The 20,723-nt window shown below is 34.5% G+C and overlaps 4 protein-coding genes and 2 pseudogenes across 8 annotated transcripts; 4 read left to right on the top strand and 2 right to left on the bottom strand.

Annotated features, from left to right (window-relative positions):
• Positions 1-3,430: 3,430 nt before the first annotated feature.
• LOC104701815 (putative F-box protein At1g71320) lies at positions 3,431-4,747 on the top strand (annotated as a pseudogene).
• A 3,736-nt stretch (positions 4,748-8,483) lies between these two features.
• On the top strand, positions 8,484-10,909 carry LOC104701814 (pentatricopeptide repeat-containing protein At1g71460, chloroplastic). Its single transcript, XM_010417554.3, has one exon. It carries the CDS (start codon positions 8,586-8,588, stop codon positions 10,698-10,700), a length of 2,115 nt encoding a protein of 704 aa, XP_010415856.2. The 5' UTR covers positions 8,484-8,585; the 3' UTR covers positions 10,701-10,909.
• A 54-nt stretch (positions 10,910-10,963) lies between these two features.
• On the bottom strand, positions 10,964-12,192 carry LOC104701813 (ethylene-responsive transcription factor ERF021 pseudogene; annotated as a pseudogene). Its single transcript, XR_015562904.1, has one exon. The product of XR_015562904.1 is annotated as an ethylene-responsive transcription factor ERF021 pseudogene (transcript).
• A 1,953-nt stretch (positions 12,193-14,145) lies between these two features.
• Positions 14,146-17,355, top strand: PFI (tubulin folding cofactor E / Pfifferling (PFI)). 3 transcript variants are annotated; one of them, XM_010417550.2, is made up of 15 exons: positions 14,146-14,552; positions 14,653-14,823; positions 14,917-14,963; positions 15,075-15,221; positions 15,311-15,385; positions 15,581-15,690; positions 15,801-15,919; positions 15,990-16,051; positions 16,177-16,284; positions 16,359-16,393; positions 16,467-16,529; positions 16,606-16,697; positions 16,779-16,855; positions 16,939-17,016; positions 17,087-17,355. In XM_010417550.2, the coding sequence occupies exons 1-15, from the start codon at positions 14,243-14,245 to the stop codon at positions 17,183-17,185; spliced, it is 1,593 nt and encodes a 530-aa protein (XP_010415852.1). In that variant the 5' UTR covers positions 14,146-14,242; the 3' UTR covers positions 17,186-17,355. The 3 variants fall into 3 exon arrangements, 2 of the variants coding, with proteins under 2 accessions (XP_010415852.1, XP_087315301.1); XR_015562246.1 differs by having other exon boundaries at positions 14,173-14,552; positions 15,311-15,490; XM_087459175.1 differs by lacking the exons at positions 14,146-14,552; positions 14,653-14,823; positions 14,917-14,963; positions 15,075-15,221 and having other exon boundaries at positions 15,359-15,490.
• LOC104701810 (uncharacterized) lies at positions 17,228-17,828 on the bottom strand. The gene has a single exon (XM_010417551.2). It carries the CDS (start codon positions 17,826-17,828, stop codon positions 17,319-17,321), a length of 510 nt encoding a protein of 169 aa, XP_010415853.1. The 3' UTR covers positions 17,228-17,318.
• Positions 17,829-18,166: 338 nt separating this feature from the next.
• On the top strand, positions 18,167-20,644 carry LOC104701808 (Tetratricopeptide repeat (TPR)-like superfamily protein). 2 transcript variants are annotated; one of them, XM_087456804.1, is made up of 2 exons: positions 18,167-18,862; positions 18,940-20,644. In XM_087456804.1, the coding sequence occupies exons 1-2, from the start codon at positions 18,846-18,848 to the stop codon at positions 20,564-20,566; spliced, it is 1,644 nt and encodes a 547-aa protein (XP_087312930.1). In that variant the 5' UTR covers positions 18,167-18,845; the 3' UTR covers positions 20,567-20,644. The 2 variants fall into 2 exon arrangements, with proteins under 2 accessions (XP_087312930.1, XP_087312929.1); XM_087456803.1 differs by having other exon boundaries at positions 18,191-20,644.
• The last annotated feature ends 79 nt before the right edge of the window (positions 20,645-20,723 follow it).

The raw sequence follows: 20,723 nt of genomic DNA, 5'->3' as shown, positions 1-20,723 counted from the left end.
TTTTTTTATAGAATTTGTCCCTGCTGACGTGGTGGATTTAAACGAGGGAGATGGAAATGGAAGTACAACCAAAATAAAATCCATTAACTTAAATTATATGGGAAAGCTGAACAAAAATTAATGTATAACCATGATAGATCAGTTAAAAAACAATCTTAGTTTTTATCTTATACTAATGAATGAATTTTGATCAGTATTTAATTACGATAAAGAAGTAGATACAATACCAATCTTAGGAGAATCATAATCTTTGAAATTTAGTTCTTAAAAATAATTATATTGTGTACTTGGATATAAAATCTTAGTTTTTGAAATTTTGATTAGTTTATATTTTAAAAAAATATTTAGTAATTTTCGTCCATAATTTATTAGAGAGAGAAAATATTTTTTTATATATATTTTTCTAGATTTTTTTTATATTTGATCTGTTAGCGTTTTTTATTTTCTAATTAATTATCTTTATTTAATTAATTAACTAATTAATTAAGTTTTTCTAATGGTAATTGAATGTAAGTTTTTACACATTTTAAGGTTAGTTTCATATTTTTACTTCCCAATTAATATAGTAGGATTATTTATTTATTCTATACATTTTATAAAATTATATTTTTAATTTACTTAATTTCATATTCCGATTTCAACCCATAGGTTGTACTACTATTTTGGTTTGGGTGCAGTATCAAATTCGTTAATTATAAATTCGGTATAGTCTTAAAAAAACCCAACAAAACATGTATTGACCCGTGATCTGGTATTACAAATTGATGTGATCTTGTGTAGAGATCTTAATATACCAAATTTACAATAGTGATTGGTGTTAATATTATCATCATTGCAATTGTTGGTATAAAATGTTAGTATATATTAAATTTCTATGTGAAAATTATAATCAGATTATGTATATGTATATTGTCAACATTATACACTTAGTATTTTTTGTATAGTGAATATTGTGTATAAAAAAATAAGTTTTAGCCAGTTAAATAGTTTTGTATTATTTCCTAAGAATTCTGAAACAATAAATAGAATCTGTTAAATAATTTCATTAAATAATTTCAAAAATATTGGTTTATTATTTTGTAAACAAATATAAACTTTTCTTTTGTTAGTTATTAGATTAATTAAAATGCAATAGCATTTTCGTAATATGCCACATCAAAGTTGATTAAAATTCTAACAACATTGCTTAAATAAGTATATAGATATATTTTTAAAATATAAACAATGTTGTATCTTGTTTTTAAAATCTATATATTATTATTAATCGATTTATATATGCAAATATTTAATCTTAGTTTTATAAATAAAATTAAGTTTTATAATTTTTTTAAATAATTTGCTATTTTTCCTAAGATTTCCGAAACAATAAATAAAATATGTTAAATAATTTTATTAAGTAATTTCGAAAATATTTTTTATTATTTTATAAACCAATAGTTATTAAATTAATTATATTGTAATGGCATTTTTTGTAATATGTCACATGATAGTAGTGTTAAATTTTAACAACATTGCTTAAATAAGTATATAGAGATATTAAGAAATAATTAAAAGTGATTAATTGTTAAAGAAAATTATATGAAAGAATATTTAGTCATAAATTTTCTCATTTTATTCACATTAATTTTAGTCAATTTATTAATCATCATGTAATTTTTTCAGGAAATCAACATTTATTTCTAGGGTTTACAGAGAAGAAGAAATAAACTCTATTTATTTTTTGATTCTGTATCCTACAGAAAATCTGAAATTGAAGCATAACCAGAAGCAGAGCGAAAGGATTCAGCAGGGCTTGCCTGGGGTGAGCCACAAAGAAGAAGTAAACAGAAAAGATGGGTTATTGAGGGAGACGAGGAGGCTTTGTTACATCACTGGTCCAATGGTTCTGGTGTACTTGTCTACGTATGTGTAGATGATGTATTTTTAGTTGTTTATATATTTTTATTGATTTGTGATTATGATAGAATCACATATATATATATATATATGTATATATATGATTTGATTTAATTTGATTGTTTGATATATATTGAGTATAGTTTATATTAAATTCTATATAAATATAAATTTTAGGTGTGATTGTTTATATATGGCCGCAAATTAGTCATTTTTTTTGTTCTTTGAAATATTTAATATATATAGTTGTTACTCACAATAAAATCTTTTTATCTTGTTGTGAGAAACATTTTCTTTTCCAAAAGAGTGGATGAAGACAACAAATTCCATGTTGCTAAAAATTCCTAAAACATATCAATTATGATTTACATATTTATTATCTAATATCACCTTTTTCTATATAATATTTATTACTCACAATAAAATCTTTTCATCTTTTTATGAGAAACATTTTCTTTTCTAAAAGAGTGGATGAAGACAATAAATTCCATGTTGCTAAAACTTCCTAACATATATCCAGTATGATTGACATATTTTGTATCTAATATGACTCTTAAGAATTTTCCTCAAAAAGTTTTCTAACATCATAAAACTGAAAACATATTACATATAATCATATATTTTCTAACTAATTTCACTGATAAGATTTTGCATTTACGTAATATCTTACATATATTTTCAAAAAAGAAAATAGTAAACAAAAAAGAAAATAAGCAAAACATATGTGAAATATAAGCAAAATATAAGTAAAATACTTTTACATGTGTTATTTTATAACAGATAAAATAGACTCTCAAATGTCATACCATCTCTTTTTTAATGTCACACTAGCTTTTTGTTTAGTTTATTAAAAATGTATTTTTGTATAAAATTTTAATACAAGTTTTATGTGTTATGCTTTATTTGAATCATTTGAACCTCTTATAAATATAAAAATATCTACAAGCGAATTTTAATACAAGTTCTCAAGTTTCATTTGTCATGCCTTATTTGAATCATTTGAACCTTTTATTTTAGTATATATTTGTTTAGTTAAATTACATATTAGTGTGTTATTTGAGGAAAAAGACACATGTATTAGGTTATTACTAAATGGAGAAACTTGTATAAAACTTCTTGGAGAATTTATAGAAGATTTTAAAATCTATCAATGTTTATAAATAGATTAATATCAACAAATATTTAAAAGTGATTAATTGTTTAAAGAAAATTATATGAAAGCATATTTAGTCATAAATTTTCTCATTTTATTCACATTAATTTTAGTGGTGATATATACATATATTAATCAACATGTAAGTTTTTCATGAAATCAATATTTATTTATAGCTTATATATACACATTTATTTATTTACTCTTTATTATTCTAAAATGAGTTAAATGTGTAAAATCTTCTTTCCTACAATTAATTAATGATAACTCTAAAGTTAATAATCCAAGATTATATCCATATTATATATATATATATATATATATATATATATATATATATATATATATTCTAAACTATGTATTATCATCGCCCGGAAAAAAATGGAGGATAACAAACATAATAATCCTAAGACAATTATAATATCAGAGGATATAGTTGAAGAGATCTTTTACCATCTTCCAATAAAACCACTCGCTAGATTCAAAGTCTTGTCGAAAAAATGGAGATCGATGATCGAATCAGCTTATTTTTCCCACAAGCGACTCGTTCGTACAGGATTACCAACCCCTAATGTGAAACTTCTAGTTGTTAGCCAACAATTGTCAGCCAAGTTTGATAAACAAGATTCAGACTCAACAACTTTGTGTTTGAATACTTTTTCTAGATATGATGATCACAACAATGGAAAATATTGTCCTTCTTCTTCTAGTTACTACACTTTTCCTGATGATCCAATTGACAAATCACAAAAGAAAACTATTCAAGTCTTTGGGGTCTTGTGATGGATTGGTCTTGATTCGTATCTACGACGATTTTAGGTACATTTACTTGATCAATCCGACGACTAAAGAACACATGAAACTTTCTCCGGCGTTTTCGCAATGGCCATTTACTCTTAACTTCACATTAACTACAATGGTCGATAGACCATGGAGAGAACTTTCTCAATCAGTCATAGATTATGAAGGTGAATTAGTGAAGATAATGCTGTTTCTTGCTGGATTTGGCAAAGATATTGTTACAAACTCTTATATGGTGGTTTTGATTTATTCAAGACTTGGAGATTATGATTCTGATTGTTTCAAGGCCAATGTCATATCCTTTGATAGCGGTAAGCAAAGCGACACAGGCTTTTATAGTTTAGATAATCATAGTTTCTGCAAAGAGCAATCATCAGTCTACGCAAACGGATCCCTCTTTTGGTTGACAATAAAATATCGAACATTTTCAATGCTACTACTAGCTATCGATCTTCATACCGAAAAATTTCGATGGATAATGTTACCAAAGTGTTACACCAATTATACTATGCCTACTAGTATAGAAATGTGGAATCTCAATGATCGTTTGTGCATATCGGATGTGCTAAACGGTTCAAATTTGGGCGTTTGGAGTTTACAACAAGAATATCCTCCTGACGAGAAATGGGAGATAATATATTCTATTAGTTTTATAAGTACCAGCCAGTTACATAAAAAGTATTGGATGCTTGGTCTAGCGGCTGCCTATTTTGGAAGTGTTAGAAAGAATCGATATCAAGTTTCTTTAGCTAGACAAAGAACAATTTTTTTTTCGCCGACAATGATTTCTCCTGCAAGTTTGATGCTTTGATGTTGTTTTGACTTTCACTTGGTCAAATTAAAACTGTTAACTTTTTAACAATATTATATATAATTTAAAAAGAATATTTAGATTTATATTTATTATAAGTATATTGTTATTTCTATTTATTTGAGCTATTTTTAAAATTGTTGTCATTTCTCTTTTTTTAAGCTTTTCCTAATCAATATATTACATATTTGGATATAGATAGTTATGATGAATAAATACAATATTTGGAACCAGTTTTCACGATTTTCAAAACGAAAGTAGGGATAAAGAGAATTATTCGAAGTGAAGAGTTACTGTAAAAAAACTTCTTGGATGTGATTTAACTAACCAATTTGTTGACAGTGAGAGCATTTAGGAGGAACCCATAGGTATTTTTACTTACTATCACATTGACAACTTGACTTAACTAGCTCTTTAGTTCCAGTTGACTAGGCAGCGGTTCGGTAAGGTTGGCTACACGGACATGAGCTTCACTAACATTTACCAAATCCACAGTGAAGTCATCTCCATCTATAGGTTCACCCAAGAGACCAGCTATCCAGGCTCTGACCCACCCTATGCGCTAGACTTAAAGGGAAACTATATATTCCAGTTTGCATATCCCAAGACTTGTGACAATCATTATCTAATCCAATGGGCACTCTGACCTTAAGAATCTACACAACTATAAACAGAATCTGAAACATCTACTACAATCTTTAAGAATGCTTGAGTTTGATGAATCACATTAAAACAGCTACTACAATCTTTAAGAATGCCTGAGTTTGGTGAATCATATAAAAAAACTAAGTTGATCTCAGACTAACTATTGTGTCTTAACATGAAACTAATATCAGTTTAAAATTCTAAATAATATAAATAATTAAAATAGTTTGAGTGATCTATGTTAGTTATCATATTTTGAATGGTGAAATTTGTTAAACAAAGTTATTTCCAAAAAAAAAAGAAAAAATATTAATCAAATGCTCAAAATTAAAATAATAAATATTTAAGAGAAATGTATAAGGTTACTGGAAATAAAACATATTAAAGAAAACTTATTCTGAACATCACACACACCAAAAAAATAGTGAAAAATACTAAGAAAAAATTGGATAAAGCCATTTATAATCAAAATAATTATAATAGTAGTGGTAGATTGTAGAATTTTAATTAAATTTTAAAAAGAATTTTATTTTTGAATAAATACACATATTTACAAGTTAGAATAATCTTATGAGTTTGTAAATTTAGAAAAAATCAAAATAAAAGAACATTATATAAAAATATAGTAGACTAATATAGTAGACTATACATATTTTAAAGTAGAAAAAATTATATACATGAACATAATTTTTCTTTTGTTAAACTGTTAAGATAAAATGTAATATTTGATGTTATAATGTGGTGTTTATGGATGGAAACGAGTCCAATTATGAGATTCATTACTAGGAAACAAAATTTACGTGTAGTACAATACTATCAAGTAAACTTAATGACAAAGAGTAGTGGGTATATTTTCTAAGATTTCTTTTAGGTTTATGTTAGTAAGTAATATCAATTAGCTGATAAAAAAAGTGTTGGAAGATGAAAAAAATGAAAAATAGTTATGATATGTCTTCATAATCAAAATAATATAAGTGAGATAATAAAATTTGAAAAGAGAATAGATGCAAGAGATGATGAGTATATACCAGAAAATAAAGAAAAAATTAATGTTAAAAATATTTAAAGAAATAGATAACTTATATATCGCTTAATACAATAAATTTCACATCTATATAGATTTATATATTTATATATTTAATGTTGAATAATTATAATTATATTCAGTAGTTCGTATTAATAAAAAAAATTATAGTCCCGCACGTGCGCGTGTTATAACTCTAGTTGGATGTGCAAATCCATTATTTTCTTGCGCCACTTGACCATCTCTATTTAGTTCTGAAAAATAAACAAATTAACTTTTAAAATGTAATATTTAGTTAATAAAATCAAAACCACTCTAACAAACAGTTTTTACCTTTGCAAAAACAGTTGACTCTTGAAAACTATTTAGCAAAGTTTTACTTGAAAAATCGTCTGTTAAGTTATTTTGTAACCACAAGTCAGACGAATTCTCTAGTAGTTGTTGTTGCAGGATTTGGTGTTGTTGTTTTTGTTGTTGCTGCTGCTTACATAAAATACATGAAATTACATTTATTAGAATATAGATTACTCTCAGTAGTTGATTTAGATTTCCTGATCTATGTTGAAGTGTAAGTAATATACCATTTCAAGTGGATCTTGTAGTAGTGTTGATATCCCTTGATATGCCACTAGATTTGATTGTTGAGATGAAATTAAGGGGTTACTTTCGTTCATCGAGTCAGAGGTAAGTTTGATAGATTCGTTCTCTAGAAAATCTTATATATTTCACAAATCCAAAAGTTTTATCATTAATAAATATTTTCAGAGAAAATTTAGTAGTGAAAGAAAAAAGGAGAAGTATACCATTAACGAAATATATGGGTCTGGTGATTCTGGAATACATGGATCTGGTGATCCTGGAATACGTGGATTCGGTGATCCCGTAGAACAGAAAGGACTTAACTGCAATGTTTCGTCGTCAAACAAATTGTCAGAAGAAGACATATTTGCTGATTCTCGTGAGTAGGAGGATACTCTTATCTAATGAGCGTCAAACCTAAACACAAAATGCTGATGAAAATAACCTATAAGTTCCAATATATTATTGTTTTACCATTAAAATAATTTTTTATATACATTATACATAGATTAAAAATCTATATAATGTGGATTAAATCAATAACTGTTTTCATTAATACATTTTTTGTTATTCTCCTTTTCATATTTGTGTTTATAAATATAAAGGTGGCCAACTAATGGGCGTTGATTTCCTTCTCATCGACGAAAAGGTTCCCTCAATCTCCATTCTCCGATTGATTCAATCTTATTTATTTAGTTAACTCTGTATTAAATTGGAGAAAATAATTTCAAATAATATTATCTTCTTATTTTTAAATATTAAAATTAATTTTTTGCATGAGGCAAGTACCACTATACCAGCATGTATTTACAATTCATACATACCCAAAAAAAAAAGAATAAAAAACAATTCATACTTACACTTACACATGCTAAAAAAAAGTTATGTAAATTATTTTAAGTGAGGAAATATTAATGTGTACACATGCTAATTAACTCTTGTATAAATTATTAAAATGTGGCTTATTATTATTATTATTATTATTTTTTTTTTTGGTAAAAACACTGGGAGATTAACCTCCCAACATGATTATTATTAAAAAGAAAAGAGAAAACTACACCCTAACTCGGCGTACACAAGAAACACCAGCTACATCATCGTTCAAAATTGAAGCAACAACAGTAGGAACTGAAGAAAAAGAGTGAAAACCTAAAGATAAAGAAAAAGCATAGGTAGCTAGTCCATTCGCAAGGCGGTTAGCTTCCCTATACACATGAGTAATACGGACTATCCAGTCCCTCGCAATAAAGCCATGGCACAGACATACCAGAAAGGACAGATAATGGGTCTCCCCGATCCCTGACGTTAAAAAACCGACCATAATCTCAGAATCCATCTCAAGCTCCACTCGCACCACCCGCTTCTTCCAAGCAGTGACCAGCCCGTAATACACTCTCCATAACTCTGCCACGGGAGCCGTACAGTGACCAATATTAAGAGAGAACCCACCACACCATTCCCCTTCGAAGTTCCGCAACACCCCTCCTACTGTAGTAGGACCAGGATTGCCGTGACACGCACCATCCGTATTAAGCTTATACCATAGAGACTTGTCGAATTTTTACACCATTTTTTTTTTTTTTTTTTTTTTTTTTTTTTAAATTGATTCGCACGCAGAGGAAAATAAAATTAATGTAAAAAACTTTAGTAAAATTGCCAGATAGTCCCTAGTTTTAATGGTATTATATACTAACGACCTTAGCTTAATCAAAGTGGTGAGTGTCACCATGGAAGTAGTTTCGTCTCTCGGATTCCGAGAACTCCCTTCACTTCCCGTGACGACGAGTCTCAACAACCATCGTCCTCAACGTTCCTATAAAGACGGAGCTCCGGCGAATTCTCCGTTTAGACCAACCCGAACCAGACGACCTTCTCCCGCCAAAAAGCCCAAACCTTTTAGGGAAAGAGATGCTTTCCCTTCTTCTCTTCCTCTCCACTCCCAAAACCCCAACAGTATCCACAGAGACATCCAAAGGTTTGCGAGGAAGAACAATCTCGAAGACGCTCTCACGATTCTTGATTACCTCGAACAGAGGGGCATACCTGTGAATGCGACGACTTTCTCGGCTCTTTTAGCCGCGTGCGTTCGCCGGAAATCGTTAATTCACGGTAAGCAAGTCCATGTTCATATCCGTATCAATGGGTTGGAGAGTAATGAGTTTCTTAGGACCAAGCTTGTTCATATGTACACTGCTTGTGGTTCGGTTAAAGATGCACAGAAGGTGTTCGACGAAAGTACTAGCTCAAATGTTTATTCTTGGAATGCGTTGCTTAGAGGGACTGTGATATCAGGGAAGAAGCGGTATCAAGATGTTTTATCTACGTTTACGGAGATGAGAGAGCAAGGGGTTGATTTGAATGTTTATAGTTTGTCTAATGTGTTCAAGAGCTTTGCTGGTGCATCTGCTTTGAGACAAGGATTGAAGACGCATGCACTTGCGATCAAGAACGGTTTGTTTAGCAGTGTCTTTCTTAAGACTTCTCTTGTTGATATGTATTTTAAATGTGGTAAAGTAGGGCTTGCTCGTAGAGTCTTTGATGAGATTGTAGAGAGAGATATAGTCGTTTGGGGGGCTATGATTGCTGGATTGGCTCACAATAAAAGGCAGTGGGAAGCTCTGGGATTGTTTAGGACGATGATAAGTGAAGAAGGAATATATCCAAACTCAGTTATACTTACAACGATTCTTCCTGTACTTGGGGATGTTAAGGCACTGAAACTGGGAAAGGAGGTCCATGCCCATGTGTTGAAATCGAAGAACTACGTGGAACAGCCGTTTGTTCACTCTGGTTTGATTGATTTATACTGCAAGTGTGGGGATATGGTTTCTGGGAGACGAGTGTTCTATGGCTCCAAACAGAGGAATGCCATTTCGTGGACTGCACTGATGTCTGGATATGCAGCCAACGGAAGATTTGATCAAGCTTTAAGGTCGATTGTTTGGATGCAGCAGGAAGGTTTTAAGCCAGACGTTGTTACAATTGCTACTGTTCTTCCTGTTTGTGCAGAGCTGAGGGCTATAAAGCAAGGAAAGGAGATTCATTGTTATGCTTTAAAGAATCTCTTCTTGCCAAATGTATCCCTAGTCACTTCCTTGATGGTGATGTACTCAAAGTGCGGTGTTCCAGAGTACCCTATCAGATTATTTGACAGGTTAGAGCAAAGGAATGTGAAAGCATGGACTGCCATGATTGACTGCTATGTGGAAAACAGTGATTTAAAAGCAGGGGTTGAGATATTTAGATCAATGCTGTTATCAAAGCACAGGCCAGATTCTGTTACGATGGGTAGGGTTTTGACTGTTTGCAGTGAGCTCAAAGCATTAAAGCTGGGGAAGGAGCTTCATGGGCACATTCTGAAAAAGGAATTTGAGTCGATCCCCTTTGTTTCCGCAAGAATCATCAAGATGTATGGACAATGTGGAGATCTCAGAAGTGCTAATTTTTCTTTCGATACTGTTGTAGTCAAGGGCTCTCTGACATGGACCGCCGTTATAGAGGCTTATGGATGCAACGGACGCTTTAGGGATGCAATAAACTGTTTTGAGAAAATGATATCAGGAGGGTTTACTCCCAACACCTTCACATTTACAGCAGTTTTATCTATTTGCAGTCAAGCCGGATTTGCTGATGAAGCTTATCGCTTCTTCAACTTGATACTCCGGATGTACAATCTGCAGCCATCAGAAGTTCATTATTCACTGGTCATTGAACTTCTCAATCGGTTTGGTCGTGTTGAAGAGGCGCAAAGACTTGAGGCCATGAGTTCTTCGTCATCCCTACAAACCTGACTGCAGATTCAGGCATATTATTTTCTCTTCTCAAAGTTACCAAGTAAGTTGTTCCAAGAATTCTGAAAAGTACATTCTGTTCTCTTGTTCCCAAGAACTTGCATCAATAGTACTGTATATACTGAATTTGGTTCCAGAAATTTATTAGATTGAATTTGTTCAACTTGTAAAAATCTTGCAGTATCAAATGTAGTTTTATTTCTTCTGAAGATTATTAGTCAATGCTGCGTTAAGGTAAGAATGTCAAGAGAGAACACAAAGTCTTGTAAGAATAAAAATATCTTATAGCTTTCAGGAATCCGTACAAGATAATATCAAATAAACAATTTTAAAAAATAATAATAAGTCACACCCCACAATCTCTAAACACAGCTTATAAAATAGTAGCTGTGTGTCTAATAGTACAAAAAAAAATTAAAATATATGTGAGGAGGTCCATATTTGGGACCCTTGTGCTCTTCTTCCCTCCAAAACCCGGATGAGCTTTATTCTCTACTATAACGTCAGAGTCAACAACCCTTGTGCTAGACTCTGAAAACTAAACTCCAAGAAATTAAGCATTCTAGGCCAGTAACTTATGCTGGTAATGGTATGAACCCAGTTTTGTAAGACTGAGCTGTAGAAACTCTCCATGAGTTGGGTTTTGGGGTTAGGGGTCCCAAAGAAAGTCACTCTGGTACGTTTCCCAAGCATACATCTCCACATCATTAGCAAAACCCATTGAGTCGTATGTTGAATGCATCAATGTAGAAGGAGATCCCAAAGTTGACTCGTTGATCGCTTGAATTTCCCTGGGAGAGAGACTGACCATTGTTGGTCCTACCGTGGAGGAGCTAGGTCTGTCCACTTGCATGGCTGACTCTGATGCTTCCGTTCTGCGGCAGAGTGTTGCCTCATGAGCTGCCATCCGGATGCTGTCGGAGCTAGAGTCTATAGGACGTGGCAGGCTGCTGGCGAGCTCCGGAAAGTTGAGACGAGCCTCACGTCCCCTGAAATGAAATGCTGCCACGTCATAGGCGGTTGCAGCCATTTCAGGAGTCTCGAAACTGCCTAGCCAGATACGGTTCTTGGTCCCCGGTTCACGGATTTCAGACACCCATTTCCCCCATTTTCTCTTCCGGACACCTCTGTAGGCAGATGGTACACCTTTTCCTTCGTTTTCCGCTTTGTCGCTGTTACCGGAATTCCTAAGACCAGCCATGAACACACAAACACACACACACAAAAGTAAGTTTTTGCTCTAGAGTGTTTGTTCTTTTTTGTATTTTTGTCTGCTTGGATTCTGATGTTGGAATGTTTGTAATTGTCTTTCACTTATTTATAGGTGTGGATTTAGTATCTTAACAGCAGATAAACTCCTGTACACGTTTTAAAATCTCAGAGCTTCAAATTGTGGTTTCCAGGAAACTTCAAAAGGTGGTTAAGCCTTGTGGGCTTAACAAGTGTTATCTATTCAGAATCAATGGCACTGTAGATTCACTTAAAGAGTAATATGATTAAAATAAGAGAGACTCTTTATGAAGGGAGGCAGAATCTGTTGTAGGCTTTTGTTTTAAATGAAAGCCACTGTAGTGAAGAGGTAGACGCGGTTTCTCTTCTTGCATCATCTTTGGGGACCCATATTTCTGATCCATTCCATAACTTTGTGATGCAAAGAGTTGGTGCAAAAAGTGGGATTTATCCTAGAACAAAAATGTCAAAGATCATTGGATCAAACTATTCCTTTTTCCTAGGTCAATTCGATTAAAAAAAAACAATTTAAATCTTTTGTCGTCGTAATGTTTTCTTTTACCTCATTATACCAAGCTCATTCTAATTCTAAGACTCGTAAAATACTGTCTATTTTTTTTTTTTTTCTTTTTGTTGCTTTACCTCATCATAACGTACATATTAACTACTAAGTCCTTAACCAGTAGGCTACCATACTTGGTTTTTATTGATAGTTTTTTAGTCAATGCTCTAAAAAGAAATGTTAAATTTCTATTTTATGTCAACATGTGTTATGCAGTTTTATCACAACCATGTTATATTAACATACACTATTAGGCGACATAGTTTTTTAGACACAAATAATGTAAATCGTTATATGTCTTTGAGTGGTAGAGCGAAATGGTACATTGCTACAAAGTACATACCTATCTGCTGTACAAAAGAGTGTAGGATGGGAAGAGTCTTGGTTTGAAAAGGATAAAAGTTTTGGTTTCATCTGTCGGAAAAGACAGGAGATATAAAGTCAAGTTCAAAGGAGACAAAGACAGAAGAAACAGAGGAGTTTTAACTTTTAATAACCAAAAACAAAAGAACTAATCTTGTTAAAACATGTGTCACTGATTATGAGTTTAGAAAGTTAGAAACAGAAGAAAACAAAAGTTTCTTTAGACCACCGACTTAATCTGTCTTAGATTTTCTGATTTGATAAAAAGATGTAAGAGATGTGCATTCGTACTTGTAAATAACAATGGAATGCAAAAAGAAGAATACAAAATCTAATGGATTCTTCGTACTACCTTTTTGTCGTTTGTTTTTACTCAGCGTAAGCACTAAAATTGGGTCGTACGCGTTGTGGAAAACAATGAATCGAACCCCCAAAACTATCTTCCTAGGAAAAACATTCAATGACGTATGCTTTGAATCATTAAATATAAAACATACAATGTACCTTGACACTTCTGTTTGTTTATATTTTTATCAAGTATTTCATATACTTTGTCCGTTTGTCGTTACATATTTGGAAAATAAAAACTACGCTGAAACGAAGTTTATATGATTTTAGGCGGTCGTATAGATGTCACATAAGCGCTCTACATTTAAACGGAATTTAGACGATCGCCTAATCTGTTTATAGAACTACAAAAAACTAAACTGTTTCTGAAATAACAATCTTTTAAAAATTCTAATGTTATACTGGAATCTCGGAACTAAATTGAAACCTTCAAATCAAGAGATTAGAGCTTCAAGTTATTTTTATCTAGTAAAAATACTAAATTAAACAAAAAGAAAGTGTGGTTATCACTACTTCTCAACAATGGAAGATGTTCATTGGGCTTCCTAAAGATGAACATTGGAAGAGAAAGAGATATAATGTGTGTGTGCGTGAATGTGGAATTAGTGGTGAATTGCAAGCTGGATTCCTAATTAGAGAGGATCTAGTCAGTACTAATGGTGTGCTCTGCAGCTGGATTCCTATTTTGAAGACTTAAGAATCTATTTTTCAACTATATATAAAAAAGTCTTAATTATTAATTAGTTTAATCCAAAAATTTAAGTACACTCTTTTCGTCCGAACAAAGCCAAAAACAAAAGTGGCAGCTTTAAGTTCCTTTGACCACTCGTTGTTCTGTCGGCGTGAGCATCGTTTGACATCTTTGTTTAATGGGCTTAAATTTGGCCCATATATAGTATTTTCTGTTACTAAGGATTTTATAAGCCCATTAAGTTTCAGCCCACGTTAGACGTCCGTAAATCTTGATTGACGGCAGGTTGATTTTTTTCCGGCGAGTTTCTCAGATCGACAAGTTTGTTTTTTCAGATGTGATTTCGAAATGAACGCTGAGTCAAGAAACGAGTCTTTTAAAATCGGGCAGCGAGTCCACTCGCTCAACGATGCGCGTCGGGTTGGCACCGTGAAGTACGTCGGAGGTGTGGAGGGATACTCCGGGACCTGGATCGGCGTTGATTGGGATCAAGACGGTGATGGGAAGCATAATGGTTCCGTCAACGGCGTTTTCTACTTTAACGGTCGTTCACAGACCTCCGCTTCTTTTGTTCGCTCTCAGAATCTTAGTAGTGGTATCACATTGCTTCAAGCCTTGGAGCTTAGATACCGAACAACTTCAACTAAAGACGAAGAAGGTCTGAAGAGAATGTTCAGTTATACAATTGGTAGAGATAATTGTTTTTTTGGAATTTGAAATGATGAATCTTTTTTTTTTTTTTTTTTGGTTGTTGTTAGATGAAATGTATGTTCTTTCTGCTGGGAACAAACGTGTTTCGATTCAGCTTTTGGGAGGAGACAAGATTCAGGATAAGTTAAGTCGGTTCGAGGAGCTCACGAGTGCTTCTCTTTCTTATCTTGGTGTTAGCTCTCTTGGAGTTTCACCTGACTTGGGCTCAATTCTACCAAGTAAGAGATTCATTCTACTTTCAGCCTCTGACATTGTCGTAAAACACTCGCGACTCTCTCTTGCTCAGTGCCTTTACTTGCTTCCTGTTACAGATTTGAAGCTGCTGGACTTAACTGGAAACTTGATTTCTGACTGGGAGGTATCAGTCTTTACTGCTTGCCTGTTTTGTGACATTGCTACTAACATCACCTAAAAATACGTATTTAGTTTCAGAGTTTATGATGATCGTTTGTTTTCTTTTGGTTTCCAGGAAATTGGTGCTCTTTGTGAACAGTTACCAGCTCTTACAACACTTAATCTGTCTAGCAATTCATTGTCAAGTGAAGTCACCTCTCTGCCACAGTTAAAAAACATCCGTGTTTTGGTTCTGAATAATAGTGGTGTGAGCTGGACTCAGGTGAAATGTGACTACATGACTTGTTACTTTTTTCTCACGAACTAATTTGAGCTCCATCTCAGTTTCCGACTCTTGCCATCATGGATCAGGTTGAGAATCTTAGGCGCTCGTTACCTGGAATTGAGGAGTTGCATCTGATGGGGAACATGATATCTTCCATAACAGTAATGTTTTCTTTTGTAGTTCCAATGCTTACTGAGATTCTCCAAGTGGGATATAGTTTGGACGTGCTTGGAAAACGCTTTGGTCTCTTTGAAGATTATACTTGAGTTGCACTCATGCCAACGCCTTTTTTGCTTTGAGAACTTGGGTGTTGAGTTTGTAAATTGTTTTTAACCCTCTCTGGTTTCTTCTTGCAGTCGATGTCGTCCTCAGATGATCAAGCATTTAATTCTCTGGAACTTCTGAACTTGGATGATAATTGTATCTCCGATTGGAGTGAAGTATTAAAGCTATCTCAACTTCCATGGTCAGAAAATATTTTCCCTTCTACTCCTAGTTGATGGACCTGTAAATACTAAATATACATTGCGTCGATGATTCTTATTATCAATTGATCATCTAAACGTTGTTTCTCAGCTTGGAGCAGCTTTACCTGAACAAAAATAAGCTGTCACGCATATTTCACTCTGTAAATAGCAATGAATCACCAAAGAAAAGCAGCGACCCATTTCCAAGTCTACGTTGTCTTCTTCTAGGTAATCTTCTCTAGTGTAATGTCCCTTTCTTGAAATTTGGCCATTTATTTCACCCCTTGTGTTATTTCAGGAGCCAACAACATTGATGATCTGGCCTCGATAGACGCACTGAATGTGTTTCCTAAGTTGGTGGTATTGACTTTTGTTCTGTGTTCTGTGATTCTCTAATAGATCAGTATCCTTGTTATAGAGGCTAAGCACTAGGTAGACCATTAAAGTTCATGTCCTTTAACTGTACTCTCCTCTTCAACTAATAGGACATCAGGCTTTCGGATAACCCAATAACCGATCCTGCAAGAGGCGGTGTCCCGAGATTTGTTCTCATTGCACGGTTAACGAAAGTACAAGTGCTGAATGGGAGTGAGGTAGAACAACTGCCTAATAATGTTCAACATATTACTACCTTTCATTGCTCTTTAAATCTGAATCTACCTTTCAGGTCAGAGCTCGTGAAAAAAAGGATTCTGAGATACGGTAAATCATCAATCCCCTCTGTTGTTTGATTTTAGCTGAAGGACTATCCTTATTTTGTTTTGGATGATCGCAGCTATGTCCGGATGGTGATGACAAAACTAACTGACAAGTCTGAGATTGAGCTGCTCCACCCTAGGTACAATTTTGGTTTCTGAATCCTGCTGCCAAAAGAAATTGATATAAGAATATTAACCTTGTTTTTGACATTGCAGGTTTTATGAACTCAAGAAACTTCACGGAATTGAGGATGAAAGAGCATCAACTGAGAGCAGCGGCCCTAAGAACATGGCATCTGTACTTATCTGTATGACTCTTTTAAGCCGTTTCTTATGCATGGTTCATTGATTGTATAAAATTTGCTATTATATAACTATGAAATGTGCAGCCGTTACTCTCAAATGCGTTGGTCCATCAATGGGTGAAAAGCCTGAGTTGACAAAGAAGTTACCGGGCAGTATCACGGTAGTTACTTCTTGTATATTGAGAACCTGAAGTCTAAAAACTGTGAAAATGTGTTAAAAGCTTTTAATTCGTGTTCGTAACAGGTTGGGAAGATGAAGATCTTATGTGAGAACTTTTTCAAGCTCAAGAACATCAAGCCAAGACTATTTCTGCAGGAGGAGGTATCTTTCCTAAAAATTAGTAAGTAATGAGTCTTTGTATCTCTATGTAATTCTATATTTTCCATGGCAGGGCTCACCTTTTCCTACAGCACTCGATGAAGAGACATCAACATTACTGGACGTTGGAATCTGCGAGGGCTCTACAATTCTAATAGACGAAGAGATTTAAAAGACACATAGCGAAAACTCTTGCATTCACGATCCAAAATTGTTTGTTTTCAAAACAGATGCATTATATTCTCAACGATAACATGAGGCAAAAGTTTTCATATGTAGAAGAAAAATATTGAAAGAACATGTTTTTAAGAAAGCTCAATGATCTTGCTTCTTTTTCTGCTACATTCTTTCTCCTCTGCATCACTCTCGCTATCATCATCGCTGCTAGAATCTCCACCTCTAGTGGCCAGACCAACGCCTGAAACCGCTGCTTCAGCGGCACTGACAGCTTCAGGTGTGTTGAGATCAGCTACGCCGAGCATCAAATCCATTTCGATAACTTGAGATTCGTTTCCTGTTAACGCTTCGATATCAAAAGCTTCAGAGTTTCCCTCCGCTGCTTCTTGCTCCAGCTTTTTGTTAGCTTCCGCCATAACCCCCAAGAAGCCTTTCACTTTGTCGAGAAATTGGCTTTTGGCAACTGGAGCAATAGTTGGTGGCTTCGATGGAGGTGCCGCCTCTTCCCTCTGCTTCTTCTTATTCTTCTTCTTCTTCTCTGTACAGATCAAAAGTGCCGAATCCATAGCAGAGGTAGAAGAAGATGGATTCTGGAGCTCCAATTTCAGAAGATCTTTGCAGTTTTCTTTCCCTTCCATGATTTTTGCTTGCTGATATCAAAGAGTTTCGAAACTAAGTTGAAGAAGAGCTTCAATTTTAGGGTCCACCTGTGAAATAGAGCCGCTCTCGCTTTAGGGTTTTGGGACAATCAATTTATAATTTGCAAAGTATATATATTTACACTTAAATGGAAATTTGTACAAACCTACAAAATAGCGTATGTCAAAATTGGTAACTTCGACGGGTCTGACTAATTTGGTTTAACCGGTGAAAGCGACTGATTGCCGATAGTATTAATTTACCCGGTTGGTCATTAAACCGATAGATTTATCTTCGACTCTTTCTTTGGTCAAGCATACCCGGTTTATTTGGCCTTGTTCCTAAAGTTGTGTCTTAACGGAAAAACAGAGGATTTTTAGAGAGACAATTTGATTAGTTTAACTCAATTTTACTACAAAAACAGTTTCTGTTAGACGAAACAGTGGTTGCTTAATTTGTGTTTAAAAAGCAAGGTAATGAATTTGGAGCGTCGATGATTACAAGCTTGTCTCATACTATCTCTTTTAGGACATTGATGCGCTTTAGCTCTGCTGCTTTACCTTCTTCTGCATTGAAACACAACCTTGTTGAAGGATTGCGTACGTTAGTGAGGTCTGGTGATCTCCGTCGAGCTGTTTCCTTGTTCTATTCTGCGCCGGTCGAGCTTCAGTCTCAGCAAGCTTACGCGGCTCTGTTTCAAGCATGTGCAGACCAACGCAATCTCCGCGATGGAATCAACTTACACCACCACATGCTTGCACATCCCCATTGTTATTCCCAGAACATTGTCCTTGCTAATTTCCTCATTACTATGTACACGAAGTGCGGGAATATTTTATACGCACGCCAGATGTTTGATAATATGCCTGAGAGCAATGTAGTTTCGTGGAGTGCATTGATCTCTGGCTATGCGCAGGCAGGGAACGAACAAGAGGGGTTGAGTCTTTTCTCTGCTATGTTAGCTCATTGCTGTCCTAACGAGTTTGCGTTGTCAAGCGTGTTAACTTCGTGTCGATATGAGCATGGAAAGCAGGTACATGGACTTGCTTTGAAACTTGGTTTACATTGTTCGATTTATGTGGCGAATGCGCTTATCTCTATGTACGGTAGGTGTTATTATGGTGCCGCCGCATATGAAGCTTGGACTGTGTTTGAGGCCATGGAGTTCAAGAATCTTGTTACTTGGAACTCAATGATTGCAGCCTTCCAGTGCTGCAACCTCGGGAAACAGGCCGTTGGTCTTTTTATGCGGATGCACAGAGATGGAGTAGGATTTGATCGTGCCACAGTGCTTAATGTATGTTCTTCCTTGTACAAAAGCTCTGACTTGGTTCCTGAAGAGGTTTCAAAGTGTTGTCTTCAGCTGCATTCTCTGACTGTAAAATCCGGGTTGGTGACTCAGACTGAAGTGGCTACCGCATTAGTAAAAGTTTATTCAGAAATTTTAGGAGACTTTGATGACTGCTACAAGATTTTTATGGAAATGAAACACTGCAGGGACATTGTTGCTTGGACTGGGATTATAACAGCGTTTGCAGTGTATGATCCAGAGAGGGCTATACTTCTCTTTGGTCAGTTACGTCATGAGAAGCTAAGCCCTGACTGGTATACTTTCTCAAGTGTACTAAAAGCTTGTGCGGGACTTGTCACTGCTCGCCATGCTTTGTCTATACACGCTCAAGTGATCAAGGGTGGTTTTGCAGCTGACACTGTGCTGAACAACTCTTTAATCCATGCGTATGCCAAGTGTGGCTATCTTGACTTGTGTAAGCGTGTATTTGATGATATGGATTCGCGGGATGTGGTATCGTGGAACTCAATGCTCAAGGCGTACTCATTGCATGGCCAAGTAGACTTAATTCTACCAGTCTTTCAGCAAATGGACATAAACCCTGATTCAGCGACTTTCATATCTCTTCTCTCGGCTTGCAGCCACGCTGGACGAGTAGAAGAAGGATTGAGTATATTCAGATCCATGTTTGAGAAACCTGAAACTCTTCCTCAGCTAAATCACTACGCTTGTGTGATCGACATGCTAGGCCGAGCTGAACGTTTTGTTGAGGCAGAAGAAGTTATCAAGCAGATGCCAATGGAGCCAGATGCTGTAGTTTGGAGTGCATTATTGGGGTCATGCAGGAAACATGGTAACACCCGGTTGGGTAAGTTAGCAGCAGATAAACTGAAAGAATTAGAACCGAAAAACTCATTAAGTAACTTCCAGATATCAAACATATACAATGCAGAAGATAGCTTTAACAAAGCCTATAAAAGTATAAAGGAGACAGAAACATGGAGAGTAAGGAAAGAACCAGGCTTGAGCTGGACCGAAATAGGAAACAAAGTTCACGAATTCCCATCAGGAGGAAGGCACCGTCGTCCAAACAGAGAAGCCATAAGCAGAGAATTAGAGAGGCTGATTAGTCGGTTGAAGGAGATAGGTTATGTTCCAGAGATGAGGTCAGCTTCACAAGATATAGAGGAAGAAGAACAGAAGGAAGAACATTTATCGCATCACAGCGAGAAACTAGCGTTAGCATTTGCAGTGATGGAGGTAAGAAAATCAGGTGATCACGGAGTGAATTTGATACAGATAATAAAGAACATAAGGATATGTATTGATTGCCATAACTTCATGAAATTAGCTTCAAAGCTTTTGGGAAAAGAGATTATTGTGAGAGACTCGAATCGGTTTCACCATTTCAAAAATTCATCTTGCTCCTGTAATGACTACTGGTAATCTCACCGACGATGAGGCTATGTTAGTTATGTTACTTTCATCTCAAGACAAGGATAAAGGACTGATTTGGCAAATAAATAGAGTTATTGTATATATATTAAAAAAAAAAAAAAAAAAAAAAAAAAAAAAAAACAATGAGGAATGGAAAAAAAGGACT

The sequence above is a fragment of the Camelina sativa genome, chromosome 7 (assembly GCF_030686135.1).
Source record: "Camelina sativa cultivar CO46 ecotype springtype chromosome 7, ASM3068613v1".
In the NCBI taxonomy this organism is placed as follows: Eukaryota; Viridiplantae; Streptophyta; class Magnoliopsida; order Brassicales; family Brassicaceae; genus Camelina; species Camelina sativa.
The sequence above is the reverse complement of the archived record's forward strand: the minus strand, read 5'-3'. Positions and strand labels throughout refer to the sequence as shown.